The sequence below is a fragment of the Pinus tabuliformis genome, chromosome 5_1 (genome assembly GCF_031772625.1).
Source record: "Pinus tabuliformis cultivar Carrire ecotype Pingquan chromosome 5_1, CPIR1, whole genome shotgun sequence".
Lineage (NCBI taxonomy): Eukaryota > Viridiplantae > Streptophyta > Pinopsida > Pinales > Pinaceae > Pinus > Pinus tabuliformis.
The window spans coordinates 427414813-427428750 of NC_142305.1; the positions used below are offsets into that span (position 1 = coordinate 427414813).

The following is a 13938-nucleotide window of genomic DNA, read 5'->3' on the forward strand; positions in this document are numbered from 1 at the left end:
AAAGGGCTACAGACAACCTCTACCCCATTACGGGAATCACCCCACCCTATGACTCACCTCGACGTCCCAACTGCCCGTGGGGGTGGAGGGGCGATTCTCAGAATCATCCCAAGAGCCCTACGGGAGGTTGAGCTGTTGGGTTGGGGCAGAGGTTTGGGGTGGCGGGGTGATTCCTGGAATCACCCCGTCACCCCCGCAGGTCGTTAAGCCACAAGGGTGGGGTGGAGGCTGTCCACTCTAGCGGACCAACAGCCTACGTGGGTGGCGGGGTGATTCCGAGAATTACTCGACCACCCCGTAGAACTTTGGGCTGCCAGTGCGGGACGGAGGGCTGCAGACAACCTCCGCCCCACCCTGGTTGTCACACCCCCAATTCTTTTTTCACAAATTGGCTTGTGTATTGCATCGACTAAGTACTTAACATGTTCATTTGTTAACTTACTTTCTGAACTACGCCTAACATTCATCATTATTAAACAACATATTAATGTGCGGAAACCATTAATACAACATTCAACATTCAATAGCAAAAGAACACATAAATCATATCCATATAATAATCTTTATTATAATATCAGATTTTTACAAGTTTCATTCGGAGACAAGCTCAACCAGCTTTTTACACATTTCTGAATGATCGTGTCATTTGCACAAACGAGCACACCACCGTGTGCTACCGGCTCGCCCTACCCAGGTACCCTCTGCATGTTGGCCGCACCATTTACCAATCCACACTTCATCATTCACATTGTTGGGCACCCCCTACACGCAGTCGTTCACCTCGTTCAATCGATCGTTCGGTCGTTCCGCTGGCACCCACCTGCCCGTGTATCCCCGCCCAAACATCTTCGCCATTTACCTCTGAGTGTGCTCACTGTGTGGACTCATACGACCCATGACCTGCGCCTTAACCGCAGTCACAGTAGATGTAACTCGCACCTCCAACTTGCTGTCCAAGTCTGAAGCTTGATGCCTCTCCAACTCATCCATCCATTGGTTTATATGGTCGCCACCATCGCTCATGTGTTTGGCCGACACACCCAACGCTTCGTTTCATTTGGTTTGTTTGAACGCCAGCCCACCCATATATGTGGGTGACTGCCCAACCATCGCGAATCTTCACCCATCGGCTCAAGTCGGCTTGTGGGCTTGAGCGTTCGCTCGCCCACTATAAGTTTTCGGACGCTCTCCCACCTCGTCCACACTTTACGTTTTCTAACTCGTCGTTTTGCCCGCACTCATGTCTCACCTGTGTGAGCTCGCCGACTCGCCCGATGGGTGTGCCCGCGGTTTGCCACAATCGCAGGGCATTACATCCTCCCCCACCCAAGGTCATTGCCGTCCTCGGCAATCTGGCTATCCATCGTAACTTCCTGTCATACTTCACAATCTTTCGCTTCCATCTCCAAAGTGAGTCCTTCGTTTCCCAGCTATCCTCCTCCAGTGCATTCTTCCATCTAACAAGAAATTCCCATCGTATGTGACTACCAATCCCTGTTGTCCGACATTTCAGAATCTTGTCCATCTCAAGGTTCGGCTTGTCCACAATCATGGCTGGTCCCCTCGGTGGTTCCACTCTCTCTAGATGATCAGCATCAAGTCTGCATCTCTTCAACTGATTGATATGAAAAACTGGATGTTTCATATGCATATGGTGCGGAAGCTCCAGCTCATAGGCAACTTCCCCCACTCGCTTCTTAACTCGGAATTTCCCCTCATATTTCCTTGTCAACGATCTCACAGTCCCTTTAGGTGGCTGAAACTGATCTTCAGTAATCTTGAGGAATACCATCTCTCCCACATTGAAATGTGCATCCTGTCTCTCCTTATTTGCCCATTTGTTCATTCTCCTTGCAGCTTCGCACAAGTGCACCCATGCCAATTCCAAGGTCTCATCCCAAGCCTTCATGAACTTCTTCGCATGAGGAGTCCTCAACAAACCTCCCATCACTACGGTATGCGGCGTGACTGGCATCTATCCATTCACCAACTCAAATGGACTGTACCCTATCGCAGAAATCTTTTGAATGTTGTAGCTAAACTGAGCCACATCAAAGAGTTCAGGCCAATTCTTCTGATCAGCCATCACATAATGTCTCAAGTAATCCTCCAGAAATGCGTTGATCCTCTCGGTCTGCCCATCTGTCTGCGGATTGTAGCTCGAACTCATCAATAAATCAGACCCGACTAACTTGAACAATGTGGTCCAAAATCTTCCTGTAAATTGCGGATCTCGGTCCGATACAATGCTCAATGGCATACCCCAATACTTCACTATGTTCTTGAAGAACAATTCCACAGTCCTCTCAACTCCACAAGGCATCCTTCTTGGAACAAAGACAACATACTTGGAAAAACAATCAACCATGACCATGATCCCATTATACCCTTGTACTTGTGGAAACTGATTGATGAAGTCCATCGAGACACTCATCCATGGTCCCTCAGGAATCGGTAAAGGCTACAACAGACCTCCTTGCCTCTGAGTATCCGATTTGTTTTGCTGAAAAATGATGCACATATGTACATACTCCTCTACATCCTCTCGTATCTTCTCCTAAAAGAATCCTCTCTCCAACAATACCAAAGAACGACGCTGCCCTGGGTGGCCAGCCCACGGATAATCGTGGCATTCCTTCAAAAGGTGTGTCCTGAGTTTGGATGACTTTGGAACATAGAGTTGGTTCCAAAGAGAAAGAATCCATCTCAGAGAAAGAACCTTCATGTCTTCCTATCCTTTATCTACTTCGCTATATTCTGCGCCTGAGTATCGGTCTCAACACTTTCCTTGAGCTTATTCTGCATCTCCTCTGACATCTCCACCCGACTACTACTTCGTGCTGCCTGGTAGTCTCCCTCCAATGCTGCCAGTTGCCCCTTCCTACTAAGGGCATTTGCCACTGCATTAAGTCTCCCCAGTCTGTACTCAATAGTCATGTCGAATTCTAACAAGAAGTCCTACCAATGAGCTTGCTTCACTGACACCTTTGGTTGTGATGCAAAATAACTTGCTGCAACATTGTCCGTCTTGACAATGAAAGGCTTCCCAATCAAGTAATGCCTCCATATATGTAAATAGTGAATGATTGTAGTCATCTCCTTCTCATGGACTGGATACCTCCGTTCTCTATCCTACAACTTCTAACTCTCGTACGCCACCGAATGCCCATCCAGCATAAGAACCCCTCCTATGGAAAAATCTGAAGCATCTGTGTCTACTTCAAATGGTTGCTCGAAGTCCAGCAACTTCAGTATCGATGTTGTAACCATCCTCTTCTTCAAATCATCAAATTCCATCTAACATTTGTCTGTCCAACTCCATCTCTTGTCTTTCTTCAGCAGGTCTGTCAGTGATGATGTTACCTTGGAGTACCCCTCTACAGACTTCCATTGGTATTTGGTCATGCACAAAAACACCCTCATATCATGGACGTTCTTCGGTTCAACCTAGTCCTCGATTGCGTTCACCCTGTTTGGTTCCATCCGTATGTACCCTTGACCCACTATGTGTCTAAGGAATGAAATCTTGGTCTAAGCGAACACACACTTAGACTTCTTCAAGTACAACTAATTCTTCTTCAGCACCTCGAACACCAATTCCAAGTGCTTCTTATGATCCTCCATGTTATCACTGTACATGACTATATCGTCCAAGTATACTACTACGAATGAATCCAAGTATGGACGTAGAACAACATTCATCAAAGTGAAAAATGTAGCAAGAGCATTGCACAACCTGAATGGCATAACAAGGAACTCAAAGCTACCATACCTTGTTACTATAGCGGTCTTCCTTTCGTCTCCTTCAGCTATCCGTACCTGATAATACCCATGCCTCAAGTCCAACTTGGAAAACACTTGGGCTTTTGCAAGCTTATCGAAGCAATCTACAGCTAATGGCAAATGTTACATGTTCTTTATCGTCTACGTGTTGAGAGCACAATAATCACAGAACACCCGTAGCTCATTCGTATCCTTCTTTCGCTGGAACAATATTGGAGCTCCATAGGGGGACCTTGAAGGTCTGATGAAACCCACATCAGTTAACTCCTTTAACTGTCGTTTCAACTCCTCCAACTCAGGTCTTGACAACCCGATAAGGTGCTTTAGCCGGAGGTTGCTTCCCTAGCTCAAGCTCGATGATGTGGTCCACTGCATGCCTTGGTGGAAGTTTCTTCGATAGCTCATCGGGCATCAAATCTGCATACTTGGCCAACACCTTAGAAATCTTAGCTGGAACAGGCATCCCCACTCCATCATCACCTTCGAATCCTTTGAATATAGCCGCATATGTCTCCATGTCTGACTCTCGCATAGCCTTCTCCAAACTTAGTGCAGAAACATGCTGCACCTTGACTTCCTTCCTTTGCTTATGAGTAGGAAAAGTCCAAGTCTATGATTTCCCAATCAACACCACCTCATCGCAAAAGGAGAAAACAATTGCCTTATTTCCCTTCAAGAAATCTTGCCCCAATATCACATCAAAATTTTTCATCTCCATCACGTGAAGTCCAACTGACGTTGCCAGTCTTTAATATGCACAGGCACTTTGTGTGCCAAACCCGTCACTTTAGCTCTAGAGTTCACTGCATTGACTTCCACATTCGATGGGAAGATCATCAGTGCAACCTCCCTTGCTAACCGTGTCATCATGAAGTTATGAGTGGCCACTGTGTCCACTAGAGCTTGGATGGTCTTGCCATGAACCACCAAGTCTATGAAACCCAGACTGTTAATCCATGATTTCTCCATAACTTTTCCCTGCATATTTTCCCGTTCTCTAAAATTCGCTCTGATACCACTTGTCACGCCCCCAATTCTTTTTCCACAAATTGGCTTTCATGCGACATCGTCTAAGTACTTAACATGTTCATTTGTTAACTTACTTTCCGAACTACGCCTAACATTCATCATTATTAAATAGCATATTAATGTGCGGAAACCATTAATACAACATTCAACATTCAATAGTAGAAGAACACATAAATCATATGCATATAATAATATTTATTATAATATCATATTTTTACAAGTTTCACCGGGAGACAAGCTCAATCGAATTTTTACACATTTCTGAACGAACCTGTTGTTTGCCCGAATGAGCGCACCACCATGTGCTGTCGGCTCGCCCTACCTGGGTGTCCTCCGCATGTTGGCCGCACCGTTTACCAATCCACACTTCATCATTTGCATCATCGGGCGCTCCCTAACCACGGTCGTTCACCTCGTTCAATCGACCGTTCGGTCGTTCGGCGGGAGCCCACCTGCTCGTGGTACCCCGCTCGAATGCCTTCGCAGTTTACCTCTAAATGTGCCCGCTGTGCGGGCTCATATGACCCACAACCTACACCTTAACCACAGTCACTGTAGATGTAACTCGTACCTCCGACTTGCTGTCAAAGTCCAAAGCTTGATGCCTCTCCAACTCGTCCGTCTGTTGGTTTATGTGGTCGCCACCATCGCTCATGCGTTTGGCCGACCCACCCAACACTTTGTTTCATTTGGTTTGTTTGAATTTTGGCTCACCCATTTATGTGGGTGATCGCCAACCATCGCGACTCTTCGTCCATCGGCTCAAGTTGGCTCATGGGCTTGAGCGTTCGCTCGCCCATTATAAGTCTGCGGCTGCTCTCCCACCTCGTCCACACTTCGCGTTTTCTAATTCATCGTTTCGCCCGCGCTTGTTTCTCGCTTGTGTGAGCTCACCAACTCACTCGATTCACCATTCAGCTCTGCTGGTGGGTGCGCCCGTGGGTTGCCACAACCGCAGGGTGTTACACTGGTGGGCCAACGACTCACGGGGGTGGTGAGGTGATTCCCATTCGGCCTTCATGGTGGGGCGGAGGCTGAGTGTGGCAGGGTGATTCCCGGAATCACCCCGCCACACCCATGGGACGTTGGGCCACCGGGGTGGTACAGAGGTTTCCTGCCCTGATGGCCCAATAGCCCAAGGCAGTGGCGGGGTGATTTTGGGAATCACTCGGCCCTCCGCCCCATCCCAATGGCTCCACGGCCCGCGGGGGTGGCAGGGTGATTCAGGGAATCACCCCACCACCCCTGTGATCCATTGGGTCACTAGGGTGGGGTGGAGGGCTGCGGACAACCTTCGTCCCACCCCGGCTGTTGCACCCCTACATTGGCGTTACTCTTCCAACCGAACTATAGCGAGGTGCAACACCACCGACCCTTTTCTTTTCACCAATACTCACGGTCGTGGACTACGCCTAACATTCGTACTTAGTTTATTTCTTTGTTACCAAGTATTGAGTTATCCTTTATACACGATGAAAACCATAAACATTCATCAAAATAGCATTAACATGTATAAATGCACAACAGTATAAAGGGAGGGGAAACTCCCTACAATGTGAGTCTGCCCGAATCAATATATAATTCACAATCTTTCATGTACAAGTTAAATCCTGGAGGAAACCCCAAATTTACACTTAGCCAAATTTTACAACTTCCAGCGAACTCGATTGCCCAGCTCATCGGCACGTTCGAATGATCACCACAAGTTCTATCCAACTCTTTGTTTACCCTTGAATGCATTTTTTCAGCTCATTGAACGAATCGTGTCGTTTTCCCAACTCGGGCGCGTTCCTCGTGTCCGTGTCACCCAACCTGTGTGCCCTCTGGACGCCTCGTCCCACCTCCGTTCACCAAACTCAGCACTTCGTTTCATCCAACCGGTCGGTGAGCACACCTCCATGTTGGCTCGCACAAACCGTTCACCTGAACTAGGTGCGCCCTCCGCGGGTTGCCTGTTCACCCAGTCGTTGCTTCGTTCGACGAGCATGCATGCTGTGCAGCCCTGCTCGAACTCGTTTCAACCACCTGACACGTTCCACCCGACCACCAAACGATCATTCACCTGACACCCCATCTGCAGGTTGCCCTTACACTCATTTTCCTCCATCCAGTTCATCCGTCATGCGAGTGCATCCACCACGCCCTACCTTAGCCGTAGAACCACAGAACACTTCGCACTTCGCACTTGTTGTTTTGCTCCAAGTGTGATGCCTCTCCACCACTCTTCGCTGCCTATATGTATGCCTGCTCGCTCCACCATTCAGGAATTCGGTTGACCTGTCATCCTAACATAACTGTTGGCCTGTTCTATGTTTTAACACCGTCGGCCCACACATTATGATGTGTGGTCGCCCCATCAATACGTCGACCCATCCATGGGACCGCACAACTGCCATGACTCTTGCCCATCGCTCAAGTCAGCTCATGGGCTCGAGCTGCCTACTCGCCAACTATAAGTCCTCGGCTTTGGCATTCTCCACACTTGCCGGCTCACCCATCTCATATGCATGTCGCTCGCTCATTATGCCTTTGCCAACCGCAGCCCTGTTCCTCCGTCGTTCAGCTCGCCCGGCAGGTCGCCCATGCCACCCGTCCGTCATGAAAACCACAGGGCATTACATCCTCCCCCACCAGAAGTCATTGCCTACCTCGGCAATCTGACCATCCACGGTAGCTGCCACCCAACATCTCATAATCCATCAGAAGAATCATCTCCTTGATCCATGATATCAAATATTCCATACATTGCAAACATCCCTGCAACATATGAAAAATGATCGTCTCCACCATGTGTTGTCCCATCATGTGAACTTGCCATGATACTCCAACATAATGCTAGCACATCTCTGTACACTAACATCCCTCATGACTCAAACTAGTTGGGTAGCTAATCCAACTATCTCGCTCAAACCATAAGAATACACATCCTTATGCCATGACCAGTCTTTTCTCAGACTCTGCCACAATCCCGAACTCATCAAGAATCTGCTCCAAACACATGCTCAGGTCCATGGAATCTCCATCCCATCTGCAACATGTCATGATGCTAATGCCAAACCATTCCTGCATCATCTACCTGTCATACCTACTCAAACTATTTAAAGGACTCATCGCCATGAGCAACTAACAATGAGCCCCATCTTCTAAGTCATCTAAGAAGATGTAGAGGGAGTAGAGCCTGAAGGCTCTCCCTCACTAATCAGCTCAATCCATCTGTTTGGATCTTCCACCTCCATCCTCTGAAGATATGCATCCTGATCCTCCACTTGAATATTCGGCCTCATATAGTCCTCATCATTGTCATCGTTATCCTTAACTTCCTCCAGCCTCCTAGACAAATCCAAGATACTATTGGACAATGCTTTGATAACCTGTGACTGTTCCGCAAGCTTTCCCTCAGCAGTAGACAACCTCTTACACACCTCATCCATACGTTTCTTGTCCTCCATCTGCATCACTGCCAACTTACACTCGGGTCTCGTCACTCCAATGGTTGGAACACCAATGGGTACATCTTCCCTTCCATTGTAAATGTACAGCTTCTTCAAATGTGGAACTGTCATCACAACATAGTGTTTTAAAAACTCCATTCCTAGCACAGCTTCATAGTCATCAATCCACACTATAGTGAAGTTGACTTTCCCGGTCCACTCACCAAGTGTTGTATCCACCTTTTCAGCCACACCAATCACAGAATCAGGAGGAGAATTCACTGTCTTAATCTGTGAATGCACCGGTACAAATTTCACCCCAATCCTTCTCACAACATCTTCACTCATGAAGTTGTGAGTAGCCCCACTATCCACCATAGTGAGTACATCCACACTCCCAATCTTCATCTGAACATATTCCAAACTATTCCTCTTCGTATCTCTTTGTGAGACCGCTTCCGTAGTAGCTACAGCTCCAAGAATCTGCATCACCCCCACAGGAGTCTCTTATTTCTTCGTATTAGACTGTGCCAACACAACCACTTTCGGTCTTGAAGGACAATTCTTCACCATATGTGGTTCCGCACATATCCAACACTTCAATGGCTTCTTCGTCTTTGACTTTTCATTCGATTTCGAAGCATCATCTTTCGTACTTTTCTCCTTCGGCTTATTGAACTTCTTCTTTTTCTCATCAGAAGCTTCGTAATAATGCTCCACCAGATGATCTACAGCTGAAAAAGCTTCCTCAAGTGTCTTTATTTTCTACCTCTTCACTTCATTGCGTGCCCAAGGTTTCAGCCCAATAATAAACTTGAACACCTTGTCCCTTTCTTCCATGTCTGGAAGCTCCAAAATCACACTTTCAAACTCTCACTAATATGGCTGCAGACTTCCTGTTTGCTTCATATATTTTATCTTCATCCTTGCTTCCCAAGTTTCATCCTGACGACTGAAGTGGGCCTTCAAAGCTTTCTTCATGTCTTCACTTGAAGTTATGTCATCAGCACTGCCACTGGCAATCTGATCCATCCTTCTTCACCACCACATCTTAGCATCTTTTTTCAAGAACTAAGTAGCTACTTTCACCTTAGTCTCCTCATCAGGCAATCCCAAGCATTCCAAGTATTACTCCATGTCTCATAGAAAGTTACCAAGAGTCTTCACATTTCTTGTACCATCATAAGATTTTGGTTCCTTGACTTTCACATGAGACACTCCTCCACCTGAGTTATGTCTCACGGCCTTCTTCAACACCGCAATCTTGTCCTTTTCTTCGTCAATAGATGGTTGCAATTCCAAGATTTTTTTCCAAACCTTGATCTCTTGTCTTCCTAATCTCTTTGACTTCTTCTTCTAGTTGTGTATACTTCCATTCAATATACTCGTATCGGTCTCGGAGTTCATCGAATTCTTCTCTCATCTTTGCATTGCCTTCTTGATCCTTCGTGATCTCGGGCATCTTCAAAGTCTAGAAAGAATAAAATTATTCCATCCTTTCCAATACCCTGTTCATGAAAGCATCACCCACATTGTGGCTAGACTCACTCGTCACAACCTGAGGATCACCTGCCATCTCTGCAGTCAACTTGCTTCTTTGTGATCTAGTATAGACCATTCACCATTCACCAAGTTCCTTGCAAAACCTAAATCAACTCTTGATACCAACTGTCACTAAGTAACAATGAGATCAACTTCTTTCACTTGCACTTCACATGAATCAACTCTGATACCACTTGTCATGCCCCTAAACTGGCGGTACTCTTCCAACTGCACTATAGTGAGGTGCGGCACCACCGACCCTTTTCTTTTCACCAATACTCACGGTCATGGACTACGCCTAACATTCGTACTTAGTTTATTTCTTTGTTACCAAGTATTAAGTTACCCTTTATACACGATGAAAACCATAAACATTCATCGTAACAGCATTAACATGTATAAATGCACAACAGTATAAAGGGAGGGGCAACTCCCTGCAATATGAGTCTGCCTGAATCAATATATAATTCACAATCTTTCATGTACAAGTTAAATCTTGGAGGAAACCCCAAATTTACACTTAGCCAAATTTTACAACTTTCGGAAAACTCTGTTGCCCAGCTCGTCAGCATGTCCAAATGATCGCCGCACGTTCTGCCTAACTCTTTCTTTACCCCTGAATGCATTCATTTTGCTCGTCGAACAAACCGTATTGTTTGCCCAACTCGGGCGCGCTCCTCGTGTCCATGTCGCCCAAACTAGGCACCCTCCGCACGACTTGTCGCATCTCTGTTCACCAAAGTTGGCACTTCATTTCGTCCAATTGGTCAGCGGGCACACCTATGTGTTGCCTCACACGAACTGTTCACCCTAACTGGGCGCGCCCTTCGCGGGTCGCCCGTTCACCCGGTCATTCCTTTGTTTGGTGGGCGTGCACGCCATGCAGCCCTGCCCAAACTTGTTTCAACCGCCTAGCACATTTCACCCGGCAACCCAACGATTGTGCACCCAGCGCCCCAACCGCGGGTCACCCTTATGCTTGTTTGCTTCCACCCAATTCAACAGTTGTGTGTGTGCATTCGTCGTGTCCTACCTTAGCCACAGAACCGTAGAACACTTCGCACTTCACACTTGTTATTTTGCTCCAATTGTGATGCATCTCCACCACTCTTTGCTGCCTATATGTATGCATGCTCGCTCCACTGTTCAGGCATTCAGCCGAGCTACCATCCTAACATAACCATCGGCTTGTTCTATGTTTTAACACCATCAACCCACATGTTATGATGTGTGGCCGCCCCATCAATACGTCGGCCTGTCCATGGGACTGCTCAACTGCCATGACTCTTACCCATCGCTCAAGTCAGCTCGTGGGCTCGAGCTGCCTGCTTTCCCACTATAATTCCGCGACTTTGGCATTCTCAATGCTTGCTCGCTTTCCCGTCTCATCTACAGCTCATTCGCTCATCGTGCCTTTTCCAACCACAGCCCTGTTCCTTTGTAGTTCAGCTCGCCCAGCGGGTCGCCCGTGCCGCCCGTCCATCGTGACAACTGCAGGGTGTTACACCAATGACCCAACGGCTTGTGGGGGTGGTGGGGTGATTTTGGTAGTCATGACGCCAACCCCATGAGCCGTTGGCTTACCAAGGTGGGGTGGAGGGCTGTGGACAACCTCCTTCCCACATCGGCGGCCCAACGGCCCGCGGGGGTGGGGCGGAGGGTTGCATACAGCCTCTTCCCCATGCCAACAGCCTAATGGCCCACGAGGGTGGTTTGGATGATTATCATTCCACCACCCCCACGAGCCATTGGGCCACTGGGCTAGGGCGGAGGTTGTCCGTAGCCTCCGTCTACCCAGCAGCCCAACGGCCCATGGGGGTGGTAGGGTGATTCCGGGAGTCACCCCGCTCTCTGCCCAACCCTGGTGGCCCAACGACCCACAGGGGTGGCAGGGTGATTCCCGGAATCACCTTGCCCTCTGCCCCTCCTGGTGGCCTAATGGCCCGCAGGGGTGGTGGGGTGATTTCTGGAATCACCCTGCCACCCCCACGGGCCATTGGGCTGCCGGGGTGGGGCTGAGGGCTACGGACAGCCCTCCGCCCCACCCCGGTTGTCACACCCCTAGGCCGACGGTAGTCTTTCAACCGCTCTTGGCGAGGTGCGGCACCACCGAACAGTTTCTTTTCACCAATACTTATGTTCATGGAGTATGCCTAACCATATGTCCTACTTAGTTTGTGTTTCTCAAACAAGTAATTATTATGTTTCCTTTATACCAATGAACACCCATACACATTCATTATCATCAGCAATTATACAAGAAAACACAATTGCACATTACAAAGGGAGGGGCAACTCCCTGAACAATGAGTCTGCCCGAATAATATATTATATAATGTTTACAAAGCTTTACAAGTATACGTGGGAAACACCAAGTTTGATACTTAGCCAAATTTACAACTTCTCACACCTCCATGTGATAACCAAGATTTCCTTGCCCAAGTTGGGCGGGCGCGCCCTCATACGAGCTGCCAACCAAACTTCACAATCGAACCTTATGCCGATGGGCGGGCGACCTCACTCGAGTCACCCTTCGTTTACCTCCGCATGGTGGGCGGGCGACCTCACCCAAGTCCCCTTCTCCACCTTCGTGTTTGTCTTCGTACGATGGGCGGGCTCTCACCTGAGCCACCCAATAACCCGTGTCAACCGAGCGCTCGACGCCTCTACCCGTGCACTGTGCCTTCGGCTTCTTTCCAATATCTTGTACTACTTTAAGGAGCTGCCCAAGGTTGGACGCATACGACCTGCACCTTCACCTTTGCTGCGGCTCTTTATCCTTTGCACTTCTTCGTAGAAGACTTGTGTTAACGCTTGAGCTTGCCAAATCAAACTCCAATACGCTAATATATATGATGTATGCATGGTGTTACATAGCAATTTGTCACTGTTTGTCACCGTCCCTGTTACCCCTCTCCCGCACATTGGAGGACTCATTCCGGGACTTGTGAGAAGTGACATGATATGAAACCACTTGCATCATATTCCTTTAAGTATGAGCTTCATATGCCCTGAAGACATCTCCTGCAGAATACCCATGAAAACAACTCTTTTTGCATTAGCGCGGGTCCACAGTTCACTGCCTGCGCCAATGAGGGAAATCCTCTAAAAAGGGCGCGCCATTGGCGCTCTGTCTCAGAGTCGCACTCGCGCCAACCGAATTGAGTAAAGTTTTTAACCAACAAGCTCCCAAAGGTTCTCTTCAACCCATTCACCAACTGAATCTATGTTGAGCTAGGATGGTTTGGCTTTGAATCTCCATAGAAGGGAAAGTGGTTTGCCACCTTTCATGGAAGTTTCCAAGTGATAAAGCCAATCCCATGAATAATGTGGTTGATCCTATCTCTTTCTTCTCTATCTATAAAATCTTGCCTCCATGCCTTGAGCAAGCTAGTCATAGTCATAGTTACAGTAGTTCTGGTCCCAGCATAGTGATAGAGAGTTTGAAGCTGCAAGAGCCTTCTTTGTACCCATAAGGCCAAATCTAAGTAAGGAGATTCTTGTCACCCAAAGAGAGAGAGGCTTGTTCCTCATCCCAACAAGCTTTGCAAGACTTGTGTAGCTGACTACCCAGCCAAAGGAGGATTTGATGTCAGAACAATGGTTGTATTCTTCTTTGTTATTTATTAATAATAGATGACTATCATTATGGTTCCACTCACATTGTCTTATGTCTGATGTTGAGTTATATCTTTTCTGACTGATATATAATTGCATCTACTAGATTTTATGCTTGTTTTCGTGTTGTTCTTTGCATGTGCAGGTGTCCAATCACGGAGATCGTGACCGGCCAAGGCAAAAGAAGTAGGTTCTCACCATCCACTTTGTATTTGCAATTAGGAACTTGCGTGATAGCATTGTGTGATTGTTGCTAGACCCAGTCTGGGCTAGTAGGGATCATCTCTGTCCACAGAGAGGATTTACCTCCACAACAATTTGGCGACTCCACTGGGGAGATCTTGTTGTTTCATTTGTAAACTTTAGACGGAGCCTGAAGTATGGCCAGGTAGCCTTTGAAACGCTATTGCTTTGCATTAGCGAAGTAGATCAACGCCACTTCAGTCAATCTCTGGTTTGGTTTACGAACTAAACAACTTGGAGGTTGTCTTGTCTCTTTGGTTTTTCTTGCTTTGATTGCTTAGATAGCTTTCTG

General features: G+C 47.5%; 1 protein-coding gene across 1 annotated transcript; it reads right to left on the reverse strand.

Moving 5' to 3' along the window:
* Window positions 1-1168: 1168 nt before the first annotated feature.
* On the reverse strand, window positions 1169-1948 carry LOC149165318 (uncharacterized). Its single transcript, XM_089429777.1, has one exon. It carries the CDS (start codon window positions 1946-1948, stop codon window positions 1169-1171), a length of 780 nt encoding a protein of 259 aa, XP_089285903.1.
* Between the last annotated feature and the right edge of the window lie 11990 nt (window positions 1949-13938).